Below are 24,760 nucleotides of genomic sequence, written 5' to 3' on the forward strand. Positions count from 1 at the left end.
TATTGCCCCTCCACCCACCCCCTGGCTTGTCACTTCCTGCGCACAAATCCACTGATCTCCATCCAACTCCACCCCACATCGGGAACATGCCCTAGACCGCATGATTCCAGATGCTGCAACAACTGTGATAGCATGAACTCCATGCCATTAGTCAATCGTATTTGTTGAGTGCTTTCTGTGTGCAGAGCACAGTACTAAGCACTTGGGAACATACAATATAACAAAGTTGGTAAATACATTCCCTGCCCACAAGGAGCTTATGCTCTAGAGTCCGTAAATCTCCAATTCTGATTCACGGCTTTCTGATTATAACTTCCCATTTACTATCTGTCCCGTGACTCTCCCGGCCCCACCAACTCCAAAATAGTTCTTGGCTTCTACAAAGACCTCCGGTCTCTGAATCTTCTCAAGCTCCAGGGCCTGGTCTCCTTAACAGGCAGCCGCTACTTAGGTGTTAGCAGTTTTTCCTCTTCCTTAGACTGTGAGCCCCATGTGAGACAGGGATTGTGTCCAACCCGATTGTCTTGAATCTACCCCAGTGCTTAGCTCATAGAAAATGCCTAGCAACTACAGCGATTCTTATCATTAATTACTGGGTACAAGGGTCTATATCTTGAACTCTCCAACAACCTCAACTCCTTCATTCATTTGTCCCTCTTTCTCTGTCTCCTTTTTTCCAATGGTATTTGTTAATGATAATAATAATAATAGTACTCGTTAAGCGCTTTCCATGCGCCAGACACTGTACTAAACACTGGAGTAGATACGAGCTAATCAGATGTCCCACATGGGGCTCACAGTCTCAATTCCCAGTTTACCGATGAGGTAACCGAGACCCAGAGAAGTGAAGTGACTTACCCAAGGTCACAGAGCAGACAAGTGGCAGAGTGGAATTAGAACTCAGGTCCTTCTGGCTCCCAGGCCTTTGTTCTATCCATTAGGCCACATCGTTTCCTTCGCTGCCTTCTCCTTCCCAGTCCCTAGCCATGGCTTATCTTCCTCAGTTCACTTCCTGGACTCTTGCGCTCATGCAGTTGAGCATTCTTGGTGGCATCAAGAAAAACCATGCCAACCTCTGTCAATGGAAATTCAGCCCCTCATACTACCGCTCCACTGAGAAGCAGCGTGGCCCCATATTGAGAAAGCCACTCCGTACCCCCACCACTTATCCACTTTTTCATCCATAATCCTTGAACAAGTCAAATACACCAGCTGCTTCAATATTCTTTCCTCTCCACCATTTCCTGTCCTCTTGACCCCTTGAAATCTAGATTTGTCCTCTTCATTCTCCCAAGACCACACTGACATCCTTCTGGGCTAAATCATTAGCTCTTCTCTGTTTTAATCCTCCTCAACCTCTTGGCTGCCTTTGACATTGTTGACCACCCTCTCCTCCTAAAAACTCTCTCCAGCTTTTAGCATACTTTGGTTCTCTTTTATGCGTCACCGCAGTTTCCTTTACTGACTCAGTCAGCCAGCCAATTGGTGGTATTTATCAAGTGCTTACTGAGTGCAGGGCACTGTACTACAGTACAGCAGGGTTGGTAGACATGTTCCCTGCCCACAGTGAGTTTACAGTCTTGAGGGGGAGATACATTAATATAATTAATATAAAATACCTAAGTCCTGTGGGATGGAGGATGAGGTGAATACCAAATGCCCAAAGGTTACGGATATAAAAGAAGCAGTGTGACTTCGTGGATAGGGCACGGGCCTGGGAGACAGAAAGACCTGGGTTCTAATCCCGCCTCTGCCACAAGTCTGCTGTATGACCTTGGGCAAGTCACTTAACTTCTCTGGGCCTCAGTTACCTCATCTGTAACTTGGCAATTGAGACTGTGAGCCCCATGTGGGACAGGGACTATGTCCAACCTGATTAACTCGTATCTACTCCGGTGCTTAAAACAGTGCTTGACACATAGTAAGCACTTAACAAGTACCATAATTATCAAGTGAGGAGTTGGGAGAAGAGGGTTTAATTGAAGAAGGCCTCTTGGAGGAGATGTGTCCTTAATAAGGCTTTGAAGATGGGGAGAGCAGTGGCTTGGCATATAGGGATGGGGAGGAAATTCCAGGCCAGAGGGAGGACATGGGAAAGGGATCGGCGGTGAGACAGATGAGATGATAATAATAATAGTAATGATGGCATGTATTAAGGGCTTACTATGTGCAAAGCACTGTTCTAAGCACTGGGGAGGTTACAAAGTGATCACATTGTCCCACAGGGGGCTCACAGTCTCAATCCCCATTTTACAGATGAGGGAACTGAGGCCCAGAGAGGTGAAGTGACTTGCCCAAAGTCACACAGCTGACAATCGGCAGATCTGGGATTCGAACCCATGACCTCTGACTCCAAAGCCCGTGCTCTTTCCACTGAGCCACGCTGCTTCGAGGCACAGTGAGCAAGCTGGCTCTAGAGGAATGACGTGTGCAGATTGGGCAACACATCTTTAACTGTAGTTGTCCTGCATGGTTGTCGTCTTCTCGCTTCATACAAATTCTCTCAGGGAGCTCATCTGCTCCCCGCTCCACAAACCAGAAAAGACTGGCCTGCAGCTCCTAAGCCGTCATCCCCACCCGTATCCGACCCAAGGCCGGAGCCTCTAGGGACCAGTTGCCCTACTTGCCTGGAGCCACAGTTCAAAGGGGCCGGCCTCCAATCACCCCATCCCCTCCTACTTCACCTTGCTGCTCTCCCCACCCCACTACAACTCAGCCCGCACACTCCTCTAATGCCAACCTATTCACTCAACCTCCATCTAGTCTATCTCACCGCCAACCTCTCACCCCCATCCTGCCCCTGGCGTGTAACCCCCTCCCTCTTCATATCTGATAGACAATTACTCTCCCCTGCTTCATAGTCTTATTGAAGACACATCTCATCCTAGAGGCCTTCCCTGGCTCCCACTCCCCTCTGTGTCTCCCTCCCTTTATTCATCTCCCCTCCCAACCCCACAGCACTTGTGGACCTATCCCTCATTTATTTGTTGCTATTAATGTCTGCCTCCCCTTCTAGACTGTAAGCTTGTTGTGGACAGGAATGTGTCTGTTATAATTGTACTCTCCCAAGTGCTTAGTTAGTGCTGTGCACACAGTAAGTGCTCAATAAATACAACCGATTGATTGCTGCTGAGTCCCCGCTTCTTCCTTCTCCACCTCCCCCAGCCCATCTGTGATACTTATCCCTTGGACTGGAGGGCCTGATTTAAAAGACTGGGTTGACACAACAAAAATCTGGTGTAGAGTCCAGTCCCATTGGAGGATTCTCTAAGATGTCGATTTGAGCACAGTTCTGTTTGAAGCACTGTTACAATTTCAAATTTGGTCTCACCTTGATATTTCTTGGGAAGGTTTTAATGCAGATCTCTTCATCTGGACATCTGGTTTTGTGCCTTGCTATTTGCTTCTGTATTAGGAAACTTTTCCAAATAATGAAGGGTTGAACTCAGAGGGCAGTTATCAGTGGGGAAGAGAGAATGCCATACAGCTGAGCAGCACACTCGTTTCAAAGATTGGACTGACATTCTGTTAAAATATGGCAGAGGAGGTGTGTAGCCAATAGTCTAAAGGTTATATCCTCGTAGTGACCTATTTTTATATCTGCTTCACTTTAGCTTTCACTCACCCCTCTCTAGCCCTTAGTCATGCTTGCTCACTGTGCAACTGCAAGGAAAGTGACTTATCTTGCTGTTTATAGTGCACGGGTTTGTTAAAAAAAACACTTTAAAATCATGACTCGGTGTTTACTTAAGAGTGAAAACAAACAAAGCGTGGTATTCAGGTAGTCCTCGACGTCAGACGTTTCGAATCGAGGCAGACAGCACTCTTGGCATTTCTAAATTTTCATCCCGTTTCTGCTTTACAGCACATTGGTTTGGGGTCTGCCCTAGCTTCCTTTATGGCACGAGTTTTATTCACATTAATGTCTGTCTCCCCCTCTGAACTGAATACTTGTTGTGGGCAGGGAACGTGTGTGCTAATTCTGTTGTACTCTTCCAAGCGCTTAGTACAGCGCTCTGCACATAGTAAGCGCTCAATAAACATGACTGATAGCTTTGGGAGGGCAGGCAGAGGGGACAATATGGGAGGCGTGGGTAAATGGAGAAGCAATTCAAATCATCTCCCCCTTTTCCTCCCACATTGTGGCTTAAGAGATCTGAGGATGAAATAGGTGGGGCCGGGAGGTGGGTGGAGGGTATTTGATCCTCAGATGTAGTTTGTGGGAATCGAACAAACAATCAGTGGTATTTATTGAGCGCTTACTATGTGCACAGCACTGTTCTAAGTGCTTGGGAAAGTATGAGAAGCAGCATGTCATAGTTGTTAGAGCATGGGCCTACGAGTCTGTCTCATCACTTGTCTGCTGTGTGACCTTGGGCAAGTCACTTCACTTCTCTGGACCTCAGTTACCTCATCAGTAAAATGGGGATTGAGACTGTGAGCCCCATGTGGGACAGGGACTGTGTCCAGCCTGATTTGCTTATATCTACCCCGGAGCTTAGTACAGTGCCTGGCATGTAGTAAGCGCTTCACAAATACCACAGTTATTATTATTATCATTGTAAAATCGGGTTGGTAGGTGTGTTCCCTCCCCACTCTACAGGTGACGTCCATTTTACTTCCAATGAAGTAAACTAGTTACCCCATTGTTGAAGTGACGGTGTTGGTGGCTCTGGCTGGTATTTGTACAGATTTATTACTCTATTTATTTTACTTGTACATATTTACTATTGTATTTATTTTGTTAATGATGTGCATATAGCTTTAATTCTATTTGTTCTGACTATTTTGACACCCGTCTCCATGTTTTGTTTTGTTGTCTGTCTCCCCCTTCTAGACTGTGAGCCCGTTGTTGGTTAGGGACCGTCTCTATATGTTGCTGACTTGTACTTCCCAAGCGCTTAGTACAGTGCTCCGCACACAGTAAGTGCTCAATAAATACAATTGAATGAATGAATGAATGTAATAATAATAAATGTAATAGTGTATTTGTTAAACGATTACTAAGGGCAAAGCACCGAACCGACTGCTGAGCTGAATACAAGAAAGGCAGGTTAGACACAGTCCCTGTCCTACATGGCCCTGAGGGAGAACAGATATTTAAGTCTCATTTTACAGCTGAGGAAACTGAGGCACAGATAAATTAAATGACTTGCCCACGGTTACAGCAGGCAAGTGGCAAAGTCAGGAAAGCTCTATTATTTATCCACAGTTAGTTGGACGCCGAATCCTGGGTAATTTTGATAAGCATGGCTTAGCCAACCATGGTCCAGAAACCCATTGCCCGTATTTAACATTATTTCTCTGAGAAAATTGGTCCTCACTTTCAGCAGCGGTTATTGCCCCCTGTCCTGGATAATTAGGGACAATGGAGCGGATGGGGGTGAGAGAGGTGGTAGTAGAAAGAGAGAAGAGATGCTGCTCAAAGGGTGACATCCCTCTCCATCTCTGTCGTTCCCCCCAGCCCTCCAGGACTCTTTGCCTCTCTTGTACTTAAACGTGTCTGTTTATTGTTGTATTGTACTCTCCCAAGCACTTAGTACAGTGCTCTGCACACAGTAAGCACCAGATAAATACGACTGAATGAATGAATGAATTGAATAAACCTCAGGGCAGGAGAAATTCAGGCTACTTTTGCCCATTCTTCCTTTTTCTGCCTCTCTCACCTAGACTGTAAGCTCATTGTAATAATAACGATGATGGCATTTGTTTAGCGCCTACTATGTGCCAAGCACTGTTCTAAGCACTGGAGGCGGAATACAAGGTAATCAGGTTTTCCCACGTGGGGCTCACAGTCTTCACTCCCATTTTACAGATGAGGTCACTGAGGCACAGAGAAGCGACTTGCCCAAAGTCACACGGCTGACAAGTGGCGGAGCCGGGATTAGAACCCGTGACCTCTGACTCCCAAGCCCGGGTTCTTTCCACTGAGCCACGCTGCTTCTCATTGTAGGCAGGGAACGGGTCCATCAACTCTGTTAGGTTGGACTCTCCCAAGCACTTACTACAGTGGTCTGCACACAGTAAGCGCCCAGTAAGTAGGATTGATTGATTTCCCTTTTCCTCCATCTCTATCCCTCTCTATGAATGTACGCCGCAGATGGACATCAGGGATAGTTTATAATGGGTCTGAGGGAAAATGCCTCTTTTCTAGTGTTCTGTTCTGCCAGCAAAGGGAGGGTAAATGCAATCTTTGAATCAACCCAGCACCACATCCTGTAAACTAGACACACATTTTCCAAACCAACTTTAATCTACAAAGCTTCTCTTACACAGGCCCTAAAGCTGAATTGCCGTTTGTTCACTGAGTAAAAATGTTGACTGAAGGCGCTGTTGGACTTAAATTGCAGAAATCTGAGCACACACGAAATTCTAGATAAGTGGACTTTTACTGAGAAGAGTCTCGGTTGTTTGTGTTTAGAATTTTCTACAAGGCCCTGGATTCTAAAAGGAGGCAGGAAGGTTAAGTTTACTGGACCTGAATTTACCTTGACTTTATGTTGCAGGATTGTGAAAAGGCAGAGAAGCCAAACGTAAGGAACAGCATTCATGAGACCTAGTGTAAAGAAAACAACAAAAATTCTCTCTTTATCTGCTATAGAAGCCATCACGGAGAAAGAGAAAAGCAGCATGGCCTAGTGGATAAAGCACAGGCCTGGGAGTTAGAGGACCTGGGTTCTAATCTTGGTTCCTCCATTTGTCTTCTGGGTGACCTTGGGCAAGGCAGTGCACTTCTCTGTGCCTCAGTTCCCTCATCTGTAAAATGGGGATTCAGTACCTGTTCCCCCCTCTCCTTAATAATAATAATAATAATAATAATAATAATAATAATTATGGTATTTGTTAAGCACATTCATTCATTCATTCAATCGTATTTATTGAGCGCTTACTGTGTGCAGAGCTATGTTCCAGGCACTCTACTAAGTGCTGGGGTGGATACAAGCAAATGGAGATGGACATGGTCCCTGTCCCAAGTGGGACTCACAGTCTCAATCCCCTCTTTACAGATGAGGCAACTGAGGTACAGAGAAGTGAAGTGACTTGCCCAAGGTCACACAGCAGACAGTTTGTGGAGTTGGGATTAGAACCAATGACCCTGTGATTCCCAGGCCCATGCTCTATCCACTATACCATGCTTAGATTGTGAGCCTTATGTAGGACAGGGACTGTGTCTGACCTGATTAACTTGTATCTTCCCCAGCGCTTAGAACAGTGCCTGACACATAGTAAGTGCTTAAAAATGCCTTCGTATTATTCATTCATTCATTCAATTGTATTTATTGAGCACTTACTGTGTGCAGAGCTTTGTACTCAGCACTTGGGAAGTACAAGTCCGCAACATATAGAGGCGGTCCCTCCCCAACAATGGGCTCACAGTCTAGAAGGGGGAGACAGACAACAAAACAAGCATGTAGACAGGTGTCAAAACTGTCAGAATAAATAGAATTACATTCCCCTGATGAGAGTCTGAGCTACAGCTTCATGAACCATTCATTCTTTCAATCATATCTATTGAGTGCTTACTGTGAGCAAAGCACTGTACTAAGCACTTGGGAAGTACAAGTTGGCAACATATAGAGACAGTCCCTACCCAACAACGGGCTCACAGTCTAGAAGGGGGAGACAGACAACAAACCAAAACATTTGGACAGGTGTTGTCATCAGAATAAATAGAAATAAAGCTAGATGCACATCATTAACAAAATAAATAGAACAGTAAATATATACAAGTAAAAACTAGAGTAATAAATCTGTACAAACATATATACAGGTGCTGTGGGAAAGGGAAGGAGGTAGGGCAGGGGGGATGGGGAGGAGGAGAGGAAAAAGGGGGCTCAGTCTGAGAAGGCCTCCTGGAGGAGGTGAGCTATCAGTAGGGCTTTGAAGGGAGGAAGAGAGCTAGCTTGGCGGATGTGCGGAGGGAGGTAATTCCGGGCCAGGGCGAGGATGTGGGCCGGGGGTCGACGGTGGGACAGGCGAGAACGAGGTACAGTGAGTAGGTTAGCGACAGAAGAGCGGAGGGTGTGGGCTAGGCTGGAGAAGGAGAGAAGGGAGGTGAGGTAGGAGGGGGCGAGGGGATGGAGAGCCTTGAAGCTGAGAGTGAACCAGCCCAATTATCCTGTGTATATCTCAGTGCTCAGTACAGTGCCTGGCACTTAGTAAGTGCTTAACAAATACTATAAAAACAAACAAACTTGGAGGGTCACTGCTTCTCCATCCCTTCTCCATTGTCTGTTTTCTGGGAGAGAATAAAGAAAAAAATGAAGTCCTGGGTTTAGGCTTGAGGTGGTAGGCTCTTGGGTGAGACCTGGGCAGGACAAGGGGTTTGGATCAGGTTGGTCTTAAAGAAAACCAAACCCTTTGAATTCAGATGGACTTGGAAGGGAGAATCTACTCTCCTGCTGCCCATTTTAGATGTCTCTGTGTTATATTGCTAACTCCTGCTCAGTTCAGAACCCAAACACAGAAACCCGTGTAAGTACGTAACACATATTTAACTCTTCTTCTCTCCCAGGCTGCCATCTTGAATCTCTCACTCCCTGATGGTTCCCTCCTCCCCACCTTCAAATATGTTCATGCCTTTCTTTCCTGGCCTAGAAAAACCTTCTCTGGAAACCACTGCCCCCTTCAACTCTCATTCACTGCATCTCCCTTCTCTCCCCCAATTCCTGTCCAAACTCCTTGAGTGGATTGTATAATCCCTCTGCCTCCATCTCCTGACCTCCAAATCACTTGTCCCTCTTCAATCTGATTTCCACCTCCACTCTGCCGAGACTAGTCTCTCCAAAGTCACCAATGACCTGCTTCTTGCCAAACTTGACATACTGTCCTCAGCCCTAATCCTCCTTGACCTCCCAGCTGCCTTTGACACTGTAGACCCTTTGGTGTTCCAGTAACTGTCAGTCCCTGCAGGAACATAACAGCCAGAGCCAGATCTTGCCTTCTCAAAAGGGCAGTGCCTCATTTAAAGATCAGCCCCGTGGCTGGGGCAAATTTTTACCAAGTTGGATCCAGGCAGTCTCGAACAAGCCTTAGTTTTAAGAGAGAGAGTCTTAATACTTTATTTTTAATAAAGTTTTTTTATCTTAAGCTATTCTGTGGCAGGGGATTCATGAAGACTGTAAAAGGGGAATTCAGTGCCTATGTTTAGATTGTGGGTCTCCTGGCTCCCCTCTGTATTCTTTCCCAGCACTTAGTACAATGCCCTGCATACCGTAAGTGCTTAATAAATACTCTTATTGCTACCACTACTTTGAATGAAGAAGTTAGGAGTGGTAAACCCCTGAACTTTGGGGGGATGTAAAGTAGGGCAACCATCATCCTCATAATAATAGTAATAATAATTTTGATATATGCTTAGTGCCTGTTATGTACCAAGTGCTGGGTTAGAGGCAATATAATCAGGTCAGACACAGTCCCAGTCCCACATATAGAACACAGTCTAAGGGAGAGGAAAAACTGGTATTGAATCCCTATGAGGAAACTGAGGCACAGAGAAGTGGAATGGCTTGCCTGAGATCATAGAGCAGGCAAGTGGTGGAGCCAGGATTGGGACCCAGGTCCCCTGATTCCCAGGGTTGGGCTTTTTCACTAGGCCATCCTAGTTCATAATCATTCAGTTCCTCTAAGCATTCTTCTTGCCAGGGACGAAAGCAAAGCACTGTACAGAACCAGAAATGGCATTGGATAAGGTTGTTAGGTTGTGATCCCTCCTTTGACAGATATGTTGGACAATTTTGGTAATTGCTTTAAATATCTTGAGGTCTTGGGGAGAAAGACCGAAGCTGCTGATGGTGTTCAATGTTAAAAAAAATAAATCAGGTGGATATCCAAACTATCTAATAAGCCAAACTCTTCTCTTCATGTTCAAGTCAGAACCTCAAAGTATCTGATACGCTTTAACGGCATCTAATGGTTTTCTGAAAGATGGAGAGACAAACCTGTTTTTGGATTCATTTTTGCTTTCATAACGTATTTTTGAACCACATTTTATTCATATCTGGATCATTTTAAATACATTTTCTTCACCTTTAATGTAGCCAATTTAGCAAAATCGGCTTGAACAAAGTTAACTGGTGGGGACAGGTTTGAAATTGTACAAGTTGTCTCAGACTGTACTTCCAATCACACTCTAGGTCTGCCAGATATCTCAGGCCTAGCAGAACAGTCCTGACTGAGGCCTCACCGTTTGGCTTCTTTTTAGTTTTCCCGGCTTCTTTTCTTGCTGCCCCAATTTGACCGGCATTTGCAGAACAGATGAGGCAGTAGCGTCAGAAAGGACGGACCGATGTCAAAGTTGAGGAACATCAGATGGGCCTTTCTGTTTTAGTTTTAGTTTTGTTTTTTTATGGTATTTGTTAAGCAGAGAAGCAGCATGGCTCAGTGGAAAGAGTCAGAGGCTTTGGAGTCAGAGGTCATGGGTTCAAATCCCAGCTCCGCCAGTTGTCAGCTGTGTGACTTGGGCAAGTCACTTAACTTCTCTGTGCCTCAATTACCTCATCTGTACAATGGGGATTAAGGCTATGAGCCCCATATGGGACAACCTGATCACCTTGTTACCTCCCCAGCGCTTAGAACAGTGCTTTGCACATAGTAAGCGCTTAATAAATGCCAGTATTATTAGTATTATTATTATTAAGCTCTTACTATGTGCCAGGCATTGTACTAAGCACTGGGGGAGATACAAGCTAATCAGTTCGGACAAAGTCCCCGTCCCACACGGGGCTCACAGTCGTAACCCCCATTTTATAGATGAGGTAATTGAGGCCCAGAGAAGTTAAGTGACTTGCCCAAAGTCACACAGCTGGCAAGTGGTAGGGCTGGGATTAGAACCCAGGTCCTTCTGACACCAGGCCCATGCTCTACCATTAGGCCATGCAATTTCCCAGACACTCACCATTAACCTCTCCACTAAAGTCCTGGTTAGGGGTAAATCAAGTGGTAAATTTCCTCATTCTAGACTGTCAGCTCATTGTGGACAGGGAATAGGACTATCAACTCTGTTGATATTGTACTCTTCCAGTGCTTAGTACAGTGCTGTGCACACAGAAAGTGCTCAATAAATGATTGAGTGAGTGCTGGTGAAGGCCCGGTATCTCTTGAACTCAGACAGGGAACTACTGAAAGTATTTCAGTCCACTAAATGGTAAACTAGCAGGTTTTGGTGGACTGAAGGAGTTAGTCAGTTCATTCAATCAGTGGTATTTATCGAGTGCTTACTATGCACAGTACATTGTACTAAATGCTTGCGAGAGTCCAATTCATTCATTCAGTCATATTTATTGAGCACTTACTGTGTGCAGAGCACTGTACTAAGTGCTTGGGAAGTACAAGTTGGCAATATATAGAAACAGTCCCTACCCAACAACGGTCAATGCAGCAGAGTTGTTAAGACACATTCCGTGCCTGTGAACTAGCCTTCTTAAGATCCTAGCTTCATGTCATTGAATGACTTGGCCATAAAGTCACGCTTCTTCTTTGTACTTTGTATTTTTAAGCTTTTAAGAGACCTTTGTCTCTTCTCCATGCACACGTACATGTAGAATTGATTATGGATTAATTAAGTCAGCCTGGAAGTTAGAGGGACATGGGATCTAATCCCGGTTCCACCACTTGTCTGCTCTGTGACCTTGGGCAAGTCACTTAATTTCTTTGTGCCTTAGTTACCCTATCTCTGAAATGGAGATTAAAACTGTGAGCCCTATGTGGAACTTAGACTGTGTCCACCCTGATCAGTTTATATCTACCCTAGTGCTGAGAACAGTGACTGGCACATAGCACTTAACAAATACCATAAGAAAAGACATGGCCCTCTCCTAGTTTTCATCCTAGCTCCTTGACTGCTTCATCTCAAGTTTCTTTCATGGACTCTTTTTTTTTCCCTCTCAACCTCTAATTGTGGACCCTCTACTCTTCTCGGACATCGGTTATTCGCTCAAGTTTGTGACTATTTTGTGGGTGCGTGTGCTCTTCTGTTTCCTAATGAAATGAAAGAGCCCCAAGGGGTAGATTTTTGCTTAAATGCTTTTATTTTTTCTCAAAGGATGAAATTATTGAGTAAGCTTAAATGCAAACCAAGAAATTCAAAGGAAAAGTACTACAAAAGCAACATATCCCCGAGCGAACCAAGTGGGGATTTTAAAGATGGACTTATGCTGCTTTTGATGAACCGAATGGGGATTTTAAGGTGGAAATGTGCTGCTTAAGAATTATTGGATCATAGAAGGGACCCCAAGAGAAGATCTGGCCAAACCCCTCGCCTCCAGTCATGAAGCCATCCTGAACAGATGGGGATCTGGTCTTTTCTTAAAGATCTCTGGGGATGGGGACTGCAAAACTCCCTTACTTGATCTCTCCCAAAAAGTGTCTCTTGAGTGTATGAGCTCCTTTTTATGGCATTTGTTAAGCACTTACTATGAGCCAGGCACTGTTCTAAATGCTGGGCGAGATGCAAGATAATCAGGTTGGACAAAGTCCCTGTCCCACATGGGCTCACAGTCTTAATCCCCATTTTATTCATTCAATCATATTTACTGAACACTTACTGTGTGCAGAGCACTGTACTAAGTGCTTGGAAAGTACAGTTCAGCAACAGAGAGAGACAGTCCCTGCTCACAACGGGCTCACAGTCTACAAGGGGAGGAGACGGACATCAATCTTACAAGGTAAGCGAGGCATTGCCCAAGGTCACCCAGCAGTCCAGTGGTGGAGCTGGGAATCAATCAATCAATCAGTCAGTAGTATTTATTGAGCGCTTACTATGTGTGGAGCCCTGTTCTAAGCACTGGGGAGAGTACAACACAAGAGAATAAGCAGATATGTACCCTGCCCAAAATGAGCTTGCAGACTAGATGACCCAGATTCTTCTCTCCCAGGCCCATGCTCTATCCATTAGGTTATGCTGCTTCTCCAAGGGAGCCTTTAGGATTAGGAAAACTAGAGAAAGGAAAACTCATTTCCTTCTGTCTAAGGTGTGGTAACCAGAACTGGACACAAGAATAATAATGATGGTATGTGTTAAGCGCTTACTATATGCCTGTTCTAAGTGCCAGGGTAGATTATCAGGTTGCCCCACGTGGGGCTCACAGTCTTCATCCCCATTTTACAGATGAGATAACTGAGGCACAGAGAAGTTAAGTGACTTGCCCAAAGTCACACAGCTGACAAGTGGCGGAGCCGGGATTAGAACCCATGACCTTTGACGTCCAGGCCCGTGCTCCTTCCACTAAGCCACGCTGCTTCTCTAAAGGGAAAGCTATAGTAGAAGAATTACTTGGGGATATTTTTCTGTCCTACTTTTTTTTAAAATGGTATTTATTAAGCACTTACTAGGTGTCTGGCACTGTACTAGCCCTGGGGTAGACATAAGATAATCAGGTTGGACACCGTCCATGTCCCACAGGGGGCTCACGGTCTTAATTCCCATCTTACAGTTGAGGGAACTGAGGCACAGAGAAGTGATGTGACTTTTCCAAGGCCACACAGCAGACAAGTGGCAAAGCCAGAATTAGAACCCAGGTCCTTTTGACTCTGAGGCCCATACACTATCCACTAGACCACACTGCTTCTCAATATATCTCAATAATAATAATGATGACATTTATTAAGTGCCTACTATGTGCAAAGCACTGTTCTAAGCGCTGGAGATTTTATAAGGTGATCAGGTTGTCCCATGGGGGGCTGACAGTCTTCATCCCCATTTTACAGATGAGTAACTGAGGCCCAGAGAAGTTAAGTGACTTGCCCAAAGTCACACAGTTGACAGTTGGCAGAGCTGGGATTTGAACTTATGACCTCTGACTCCAAAGCCTGGGCTCTTTCCATTGAGCCACGCTGCTTCTCTTCTCAATATATCACGGGACCATGTTGCTTTCTTAATAACTGCACCATATTTCTGAGTCATAATCGTCTTCTGTGACAACAAGATCTTTTCTGGGCCGAATATCCAAGTCGCCTCATCCTGTATTTGTTTTTCATCCCTCTTTATACTACCTTGCACTCCTCTGCATTTAATTATTCCTACTTCTGTAGGATCATTTCCCCCATTTTTCAAGTCACTTGGAAATCTAGCCCTGCCTTTCCCAAGCAGTAACAACCTCATCCAAGGAAATGTCTTCCCCAAGACTGATGAGCTGACTCATCCTGTTTATCATTAGATTTGCATTTCTCATCATTTGGATCACTTTTGGCAGTACAGCGATGTAGCAGCGTGTTGACATGATTTGCCTTGAGGCGAAGAGAAGAGTTATGTCTTCTCATGTCGCCGAACACGAACATGCAGTAGGAAACTTGAGATAGCCACGTCATGGCTTTCAGGGCATTATTTTCTTTATTCAAAGTTATCATAAAGTCTAGGACTTTCTAACGGCTTGTGCAGATGAAGACAAACAGTTTGTTTGCTCACATTGCCTGCGGTAAAGCTTCCACGTTCTGCAGTTTAGAAACCAGAGTCAGAAGACTCTGGATTCTAATCTTGGCTCTGCCACTTGTCTGGTGTGTGATCTTGGGCAAGTCACTTCATTCATTCATTCAATCGTATTTATTGAGTGCTTACTGTGTGCAGAGCACTGTACTAAGTGCTTGGGAAGTGCAAGTTGGCAACATATAGAGACGGTCCCTACCCAACAGTGGGCTCACAGTCTAGAAGACTTCTCTGTGCCTCAGTTACTTCATCTGTTAAATGGGGATTAAGACTGTGAGCCCCATGTGGGACAGGAACTGCATCCAACCCAATTTGCTTCTATCCACCCCAGTGTTTAGTACCGTGCCTGGCACAGAGTAAGTGCTTATCAAATACCGCAGTTACTGTTATTATCATTATGATTATTATTGTTGTGTTTCTCTTTTGGGGAGTTCTGCTGGCTGGATGCAGAAAAGGGGGTCTTCCAGAAAAGTGGAGTTCCCCCAACTTGTGGGTGTGGTGTAGGATGGGGGGCATTTATCACTTTTAGGTCTCTCTCATACTCTTTCACTGTCTGCAATGTCAGTTTCAGTTTCCTACCCCTTCCAGTTGGAGGGCTGAGCGATGATGGGGTCAGTCACCTGTCATCTAGAAAGGATGGTGTCAGTCGTAGCTTGTGGGACAGGCAGGCGAAGAGTTGATCTCATAGCCCTGGGCGAGGTTTTATAGCTCAAGGCTCACAGAGATGAGGGCTGGGTATGCCGTGAATTGCTGTGTTCTTTCCTCGTTGGCCTAGTGGATAGAGCTCAGGCCTGGGAGCCAGAAGGACCTGAGTTCTAATCCCAGCTCTGCCACTTATCTGGTGTGTGACCTTGGGTACGTCTCTTCCTTTCTCTATGCCCCAGTTACCTCATCTGTAAAAAGGGGTTTAAGACCATGAGCCCCAAGTGGGACAGGGACTGTGTCTGACCCGATTTATGTATATCCACCCCAGCACTTAGTACAGTGCCTGACACACAGTGAACGCTTAACAAATGCCACAGTCACCATCGTCATTGGAGCAGTTGCCGTCTTGGGGGAGGGGGAGAGGGGAAGAGGAAATCTTTCGTGGCCTGACAGTTGCAGGGAAGAGTCCTTCCAAATCTACCCGGAGATGAAAGTGACTCTGATGATACTAGATTAATACTAGAGAAGCAGAGTGACTTAATGGCGAGAGCATGGCCTTGGGAGTCAGAGGTCATAGGTTCTAATCTCAGCTCTGCCACTTGATAGCTGTGTGACTTTGGGCAAGTCACTTAACTTCTCTGGGCCTCAGTGACCTCATCTGTAAAATGGGGATTAAGACTGTGAGCCCCACGTTGGATAACCTGATAACCTTGTATCTATCCTGGTGCTTAGAACAGTGCTTGGCACATAGTAAGTGCTTAACAGATACTATCTGAGATACTATCTTCTCTGATACTACAGAGAAGCAGCGTGGCTCAGTGGAAAGAGCACGGGCTTTGAAGTCAGAGGTCGTGCGTTCAAATCCCAGCTCTGCCAATTGTCAGCTGTGTGACTTTGGGCAAGTCACTTAACTTCTCTGTGCCTCAGTTACCTCATCTGTAAAATGGGGATGAAGACTGTGAGCTCCCTGTGGGACAAACTGATCACCTTGTAACCTCCCCAGTGCTTAGAACAGTGCTTTGCACATAGTAAGTGCTTAACAAATGCCATTATTATTATTATTATTGTTATTATCATCATCATACTAGAGTGTTGCAGTCCTCTAGGATGTAAGGTCATTGTGGGAAAGGAACATGTCTACCAAAAATGTTCTCTTCCAGTGCTTAGAACAGTGCTTTGCACATAGTAAGCGCTTAATAAATGCCATTATTATTATTATTATTATGTACTTGGTACAGTGCTCTGCATACAGTAAGCTCTCAATAAATGCTATCGATAATGGTGGTGATGAAACAACCACCCTTGTCTGCTTGTGCCCTCCTCTGATGCACCTGCCTTTTTCCAGATCTGTTCTGTTTATCTGTGTGGTGCGCATCAGGCTACTTAGGTATTTTGGTTATTTAGGTTTTTCATTTCTTTTTTTTGTTGTTGTTTCCTCTTTTGCTTTTCCTCCTGCCTAAGTAAGAAAACCCCTTACTAAGCTACTCCGACTAGCGGAGATGGCTTAGGAAACGGATGAGGGCACAGTGATGTGTCAGCTACTGTTGAAGTCTCAGAAGTGATCAGTTTTGGGGCCACAAATGCCACATATGCTACTCCCCAACGCCGTCTCTCAATATGAGCCGCTGAGCATCGGGGAGCGAGGTAGGGGAGGGCGAGGCTCAGTACAAACCATCATCGGGTCTGCAAAAACAACCCAAAAGCACAGCTTCCCCCTTTTAACCTCTGATGTGGTATTTGTTAAGCACTTACTATGTGGCGGGCATTGTACTAAGTGCTGGGGTAGATACAAGTTAATCGGATTGGACACAGTTCTCATCCCATATAGGGCTCACAGTCTTAATCCAAACTGTTCAGATGAGGGAAATGAGGCACAGAGAAGTTAAATGACTTGTTCAAGGCCACACAGCAGACAAGTGGCAGGGTCAGGATTAGAACCCAGGCCCTTCTTACTGCCAGGCCTGAACCCTATCCACTAGGCCATGCACCGCTCACTCTGAAAGGCCCAGGGCCAGAAAAATTTCACTCCTGGATTTTGGGGAACACTAAGCACCAAGAAGCAGCATGGCTCAGTGGAAAGAGGCTGGGCTTTGGAGTCAGAGGTCATGGGTTCAAATCCCAGCTCCCCCACTTGTCAACTCTGTGACTTTGGGCAAGTCACTTAACTTCTCTGCGCCTCCGTTACCTCATCTGTAAAATGGGGATATAGACTATGAGCCCCCCATGGGACAACCTGATCACCATGTAACCTCCCCAGCGCTTAGAACAGTGCTTTGCACATAGTAAGTGCTTAATAAATGCCATCATTATTATTAGTATATGCAAGAGATCCTGAGGGTGAAGTACACCCACGGTTACACTCTCCCCATCAGCGATTTCATCTTCAAACCGAAGTACAAATCTACTACATGTTTTCCGACAGCTTTATCAACCAGTAGTATTTATTCAACATCTGCTGTGTGGCAGATCACTGTACTAACTACTTTGGAGAGCACCTTAATAATAATAATGATGGTATTTGTGAATCTGGGTGAAAGGGAAACGAACAAACCTCGGTCCCGTCCAAGTGAAATGGTTCATTTCAAGATCCCTGTAGCTCTAATGATGTTATTTGTTAAGCGCTTACTGTGTGCCAAGCACTGTTCTGAGCGCTGGGGTAGATGCACGGTAATCAGGTTGTCCCACGTGGGGCTCACAGTCTTCATCCCCATTTTACAGATGAGGTCACTGAGGCACAGAGAAGTTAAGTGACTTGCCCAGGGTCACACAGCACACAAGTGGCAGAACTGGGATTAGAACCCACGTCCTCTGACTCCTGAGCCTGTGCTCTTGACACTAGGCCATGCTGCTTCATGGAAATAGTAGGCCTGATCCCTGCCCCTCAAGGAGTTTGCAGGCCAGCTATTCACTCTTTTAATCTCCTGCTTCAAAATTTCCAAAGTGCCCACTACAAGAAAATAACAATAGTAGTAAGTGCTCACTATGTGTCCTAGTCACTGGGGGTGGGGATGGAAAGCACAGGGGAGAGAATTAGTCATGGCCCCTGGTCCTCAAGAGGATTACAGTCGAAGATTAAGGCAGGGAGGGCCGGGAAAGGCAGGGAAAGAAGAAACGATTAAAAAACGCAAACAGCATGGAAGACCAAAAAAATATTAATAAGAAGGAGACAAAAAGGGACCGTGGCTAGAGGAACAGAGATTCAGGCGCTTCGTGCCTGAAGAGTCACCATTGTAACCATGGTAACAGCCACAGCCTTCCCGTCATTCTAAAATATGGAGGGGAGGGGAAGGACAGGATTGAAGACTCAGGATGATGAGATGGGTCGGGCGTGGGGTGGTCCCCTTGAGGGTCCGGGGGCGGGGGAGACCCAAGAACAAGGTCTCCCTCTATGGCTCTGGGGAATATACTTCACTCTGTGTCCGTAGGAAGCTTCCTTCTAGCCGGCCTTGGATGAGAGGATAACAGATGAGACTGGCCTCAGGCCAGGGTAGGCAGCACTAGAATGATTTCGGCCAAAGAGAACTCAGACCCTGTCTGCCAGGCAGCAAAGAGCTGGCAGGGAGAGGCGGCGGAATTCGTCAGTAAGCCCCTGGACATCTGAGGTTCCTTTTGTCCGAGTTCTTTCTTTATGGAAAGAACACGGACGGCATCATTGGCCGAGTCACTTGAATCCAAAATCTGGGTGAAAGGGAAACGAACAAATCTCGGTCCCGTCCGAGTGAAACGGTTCATTTCAAGATCCTCGTAAGCTCTAAGATCTTTCAGATCCCTGGGAAAATCATGTGACCTCGAAGTTGGCTCCAGGACCGGTTAAATATACACGCCTGGGATCTGACCGAGACGCTAATTGCCGTTTTCTTCCTCCTCAGTTTCAATGGCGGTATTCGGCCCTTCGCCACCAAGTGAAAATCAACTCCTGCAGCACCTTCCTCTTCAACCTCATGGATCACCTGGAATCCGACCGGTAAAGAAGTCGTAGAGAAGAGCTCGGTAGCCTCTCTCGCCTCGGTTAACCGGTCGCCGCGATGGCCAGCAAGAGAAAATCCACCACGCCTTGCATGATACCAGTGAAGACGGTTGTGTTGCAGCAGCGAGAAGCAGACCCGGCTAACGAAGGACCTCACCAGGACCCAGCTCCGGAAGTGCTCAGAGTTAGCGATGCGGCCAACAACCCTAACCGGAGCGGCGCGCCGGCTGACGGACGGTGTGAAGGCGATACTTATCTGTGTAAGTATTGTGATTTCGGCTCTCAAGACATGAGTCCGTTCATGGGCCATATGGATTCAGAGCACACAGACTTTAGCCAAGACCCCTCTTTTGTATGCACTGAATGCAGTTTCCTAGCAAAAACGTGCGAAGGGCTTACTCTCCACAATGCCAAGTGTCACGCGGGCGAAACCCGCTTCATCTGGAACGTGGCCAGACAGGACAGTCACGTCACCGTAGAGCAGAGCGTCTCTGACAGCACCAGCAGCCAGGAGTTCTCGGGTGAGTCCTCTCAGGAGGGAAGCGAGGGGCAGCCCGAAATCATCATCACCAAGACACCCATCATGAAGCTGATGAAGGGTAAAGCCGAAGCCAAGAAAATTCACACGCTGAAGGAGAACCTGCCCGGTCAGACGGCGGGCGAGAGCGGGGCCAACCCAGCGGCCGGGGGCCCCGAGGGGAAAGAGAGCGAGCGACTCTTAGCCAACGGCCCCGGGCCGGTAAGCCAGGCCCCGAGCGTGCCGGTGAAAACGCCGCACGTCGTGAACGGGTCGCTGATCGGGACCGTGCCCGTCTTGCCCGCCGGCGTCGCCCAGTTCCTGTCGATTCAACAGCCGCCCCAAGCCCTTCCCCAGCAGCAGCCGCTGCCTACCTCCAAGTCGCTTCCCAAGGTGATGATCCCACTGAGCAGCATTCCAACCTACAATGCAGCCATGGACTCCAACAGTTTCCTGAAGAACTCTTTCCACAAGTTCCCTTACCCGACCAAAGCCGAGCTCTGCTACCTGACCGTCGTGACCAAGTACCCGGAAGAGCAGCTGAAGATCTGGTTCACAGCCCAGAGGTTGAAGCAGGGGATCAGTTGGTCCCCCGAGGAGATCGAGGACGCCCGGAAAAAGATGTTTAACACGGTGATCCAGTCGGTCCCCCAGCCCACGATCACAGTCCTAAACACCCCCATCGTGGCCAACGCCGGCAATGTCCAGCATCTCATCCAGGCGGCCATCCCCGGGCATGTTGTCAGGCAGCCCGAGGGGCCCGGTGGGCTAATGGTTTCCCAGCCGGTGGTGGCGAATGGGCTCCAGGGGACTGGTTCGTCCCTCCCCGGAGTGGTCACGTCGGCCCCCAAGCCACCGCCGGCTGCCCCACGCAACACCGGATGTTCCAGTTCCGCCGCCACGGTGAAAGTGGTCACTGCCGCCCAGTCTCTGCTCACCGCCTGCCCCAGCATCACTTCTCAGGCGTTCCTTGACGCGAGCCTCTTCAAGAACAAAAAGTCTCACGAACAGCTGTCGGCCCTGAAAGGGAGCTTTTGCCGGAATCAGTTCCCGGGTCAGAGCGAGGTGGAGCACCTGACCAAAGTTACGGGCCTCACAACGAGGGAGGTGCGCAAGTGGTTCAGCGACCGGCGATACCACTGCCGGAATTTGAAGGGAGCCAGATCCGTGTTCGGCGGGGAGAGCGGCGCCCTGATCATCGATTCCGCCCCAGAGATCGCCTTTAGCCTGTCTCCCAAAGCGCCCGATTTTACCTGCCTGGCGGCGCCGGCGACAATACCGACATCCCCCACCGCTCACCACGGGTCGACGAGGCGGCAGTCCTGGCACCAGACGCCCGACTTCACCCCTACCAGATACAAAGAGCGAGCCCCTGAACAGCTCAGAGCCCTGGAGAGCAGCTTTGCACAAAACCCCCTGCCGCCGGAAGAAGAAGTGGATCGCCTACGGAGTGAAACCAAGATGACCCGAAGAGAGATCGACAGCTGGTTTTCCGAGAGGCGGAAAAGGAAGGGGGCCGAGGAGCACAAGAAGGCAGAAGACAGGGCTTTTCGGGTGGAGGAGGAGGAAGAGGAGGAGGCGGGCGGGGAGGAGGAGGGGGCCGAAGGGGGTGGCGGAGGAGAGGAGTCCTTGGACAGTGGGAGGGAGTCCGCTGACCATGGGCTGCCGGAGTCCTCCGGCGGCAGTTGTCCCCCGGGCGAGAGGAAGGTCAGCCCGATCAAAATCAACCTCAAGAACCTGAAGGTCACCGAGGCAAATGGGCAGACTGAATTGACGGGGCAAGGCATCCCCGACCCCGAGGAGGACAGTTCGATCAGGTCCTCGGAGCCCCCGAGAAGCAAAGCCAACTGTAAGAAGACCGCCCAGCAGCGGCATTTGCTTCGACAGCACTTCGTCCAGACCCAGTGGCCAACCAATCAGGAGTACGACAATCTGGTCACTCAGTCGGGCCTGCCCAGGGCCGAGGTAGTTCGCTGGTTCGGGGATAGCAGGTACGCATTAAAGAACGGGCAGTTGAAGTGGTATGAGGACTATAAGCAGGGGGATTTCCCTCCGGGCCTGTCGAACACCAGCCCAAGCCACGGGCAGCTCCTTCAGGACTATTACAGAGCTCACAAGGTGCCCGCTGAGGGGGATCTTCAGAGCCTGTGCGACCAGACCCAAATGACCGCTCGGCAGATCAAGCTCTGGTTTGCTGAAAAGACGGGCGAGGAAGCCAGAACGACTGTGTCCGACGCCGGCAGCGAGGACCGGGGCTCCAGCCCAGGGGAACCGGCGGGAAACCCCAAAGGGACGTTTGATGACTGTTCCGAGGTGGCGGAGAGCGGGGAGGCCTGGGAGCCTAGTGGCCGGGAGGTCCGCTCAGAACCCCTCGGCCCGTTTAGCCCTCGATCTGGAATTCAACTAGGTAAGGCATTGGCGTGTTGGCTGCTTGGCAGGATTCATTAGCTTCCCTAAGCGACGGCTAATCTTGCAGTGAGCTGGAAGCAGAAGTCCTGGCAGTGTTCAGTCTAGTATTTCAAGAAGGGGAGGATGCTTTTTATAGTACTTAGAACTCAGTGTACCTGCAGTGGGAGTGAGCTTGTCCAGTTGCCCCAGATCTTGGCTCCTGACACCAGGCAGCGGCAAATGGGGGCATCACCGAAGACTCAATAGGCTAGTGAATAATTTGTGGATTCTGAACTCAGGCAAGGCCTCAGGTCTGGTGGGGGTAGTTGGTTTTGTAATTAAAATCAAGTGAACATGGAGCAAGGGGGCTGGGGAAATAGCCCTAACAGGGGGTGGGGATCTGGTAACTTTATCGGAGGAAGGCCCGTCACCTTTTCAGGCCCCCTGTCCCCGGGAACCGTTTCTCTCACGCCAGTGGTTTTACGTTTAGACTGGCACTAGAAGACTGCGAGGTGGTCTCCATCCGGACAGTTGAGGCCGGGATTAAGAGTAAAAGAGCAGTCCACCCACGGCCCACAACCCTTCACGGTATTTCTGCAGGGTGGTTTTTCTGCCGCCCTGTCTGTGTTGTGGACTGTGTACAGCTGAAAGAGGCCTGGTGAATCCCGGCCTGCTTCTGTGTACCCTGGAAACACAGCAGGGATATAGACTAGGCTCCTGTCAGTGCTTGGAACTTGGGGGTGTTCTGGTGGGGGACTGCTCTCCCCCGGCCCCCATACACACCCAGGACCCAAGTTTCTTGGAAGTGTATCAGAGAAACAGCATGGCCTAGTGGATAGAGCATAGGCTTGGGAGTCAGAAGGACTTGGGTTCTAATTTTGGGTTCTGCCATCCGTCTGCTGTGTGATCTTGGGCAAGTCACTCACTGCCCTGTGCCTTAGTTCCCTCCTCTGTAAAATGGGGATTAAGACTGCAAGCCCCACATGGGACATGGACTGCTTCCAACCTTATTAGCTAGTATCTTATATCTACCCTGCTACGCCAGACCCTCTAAGACCTGCTCAGCCAGACTTAAAGATCATGCTGAATGTCGAACGTAAGAGAGTACTGAGTATCTCTAATGTCACCCTTGTCTTTCTCTGGAGACCTTCTTCTCGACCATTTCCTTCTTGTTAACTGTTCACAGGATGGTCAGAAAGAGGAGGTAAAATTTATTCAGATGATTTTACTTCTTTCCCTCACAGCTTGGCCCCATATTAGAAGTTGTGAGGACAGGGGTGGGGGAGATATTTGGACAATATGTGCATTTCCATTTTCCTAGATATTTCTCTGTCCCATCAGGAGATGACTTCATTTTTTTCAAAGCCTCTGATCTTCCATCAGAACTGAAAATAAGGGGTTTTCCCCATAGTCATCTGAAGGGTTTACTTTGCTGGACTCTCACGCTTCATTGTACTCTCCCAAGCACATAGTACAGTGCTCTGCACACAGTGAGCACTCAAATATGATTGACTGATGGATTGATTTGGATGGAATTGGCTTAGAGGCTTTCGACCTCCTTGTAGACTTTAGTTTTCTAAGATTCCACGAATGGGATTCTATTGATGAGTGCTGATGCTAGAGAAGTGCCAGGGCTGATGTTTATTATATGTCTGAGCTGGAGCCGTGGTACTTAAAGGTGTCCTATTCATGACGCTAGTCTTTGAAACTGTTAGGTGCTGGTACCTTGAAATTCATGAAATGATTGTGTTCTAGTGGCTGGACGATTCAAGTGTATGATTTATCTGCCAAGTGCTTAGTACAGTGCTCTGCACAGAGTAAGCGCTCAATAAATACAATTGAACGAATGAAGGAATGAATGCTGCTTTGGGGGCTCTCCTGCCTGGCAACTTGCTCCACTAAAAATAGAGCTGGGGGATATACAGAGGAGGAGAAAGGGGAGGAGGAGGTATTTGGGAGTTGTGGCTTTCTCAGGGCTGGCTTTAAATGAATCCAGAGGGTGGTGTCGAAGGGTGAGGAGAGAAGGGCAGAGAGGAAACCGTCATGGGGCAGCATTGGCACAATCAGGCAGTATGGCCTGGTGGATAGAGCATGGGCTTGGGAGTTGTGGGTTCTAAACCTGGCTCTGCCACTTGTCTGCTGTGTGACCATGGGCAAGCCACTTCACTTCACTTCACAGTCTTCTAGACTGTGAGCCCACTGTTGGGTAGGGACCGTCTCTATATGTTGCCAACTTGTACTTCCCAAGCACTTAGTACAGTGCTCTGCACACAGTAAGCGCTCAATAAATACGATTGATTGATTGATTGATTGGGCCCGTTACCTCATTGGTAAAATGGGGATTTTACCAAGACTCTCAAGACTGTGAGCCCCATATGGGACAGGGATGGAATCCTACCTGATTTGCTTGTATCCATTCCAGCGCTTAGTACTGTGCCCGGTATATAGTAAGTGCTTAACAAATACCACAATTATTATTATTGTTCAGTACTTCCAATCTGCTCACTGGCTACCTTAGACCAGGGTGGCAGCTCGGAACTGTGAGCCCATTAGGCCGCACACTGTTTTGAAGCCCTTTGGGCCTTCACCTTCATGGTCATGAAGCGAAGTGAGAGGGGCCTCTGGTATGTAGTCAGTAAGTCAGTCGTATTTATTAAGCGCTTATTGTGTATGGAGCACTGGACTAAGTGCTTGGGAGAGTACAATATAACAGTAAACAGACACTGCCCACACCGAGCTTATAGTCTAGAGGGGGAGACAGACATTATTATAGATAAATTACAGATATGTATATAAGTGCAGTGGGGCTGGGAGTGGGGAT

At 47.7% G+C, this 24,760-nt stretch overlaps 1 protein-coding gene across 5 annotated transcripts in view; it reads left to right on the forward strand.

The window, feature by feature from the left end:
- The window catches only part of ZHX3 (zinc fingers and homeoboxes 3), a 50,454-nt gene that overhangs the window by 24,314 nt on the left and 1,380 nt on the right, over nucleotides 1-24,760 (forward strand). For 3 of the 5 annotated variants that reach the window (XM_038750004.1, XM_038750005.1, XM_038750007.1), the window contains one exon: nucleotides 18,937-21,958. In XM_038750004.1, coding sequence (XP_038605932.1) covers nucleotides 19,093-21,958 — 2,866 coding nt within the window. In that variant the 5' untranslated portion in view covers nucleotides 18,937-19,092. Of the gene's footprint in view, nucleotides 1-4,889; nucleotides 4,924-12,624; nucleotides 12,666-18,936; nucleotides 21,959-24,760 lie in introns of those variants that run through there. The other 2 variants (XM_038750008.1, XM_038750006.1) reach the window with 2 other exon arrangements.

The sequence above is a fragment of the Tachyglossus aculeatus genome, chromosome 8 (assembly GCF_015852505.1).
Source record: "Tachyglossus aculeatus isolate mTacAcu1 chromosome 8, mTacAcu1.pri, whole genome shotgun sequence".
Taxonomy (NCBI): Eukaryota; Metazoa; Chordata; class Mammalia; order Monotremata; family Tachyglossidae; genus Tachyglossus; species Tachyglossus aculeatus.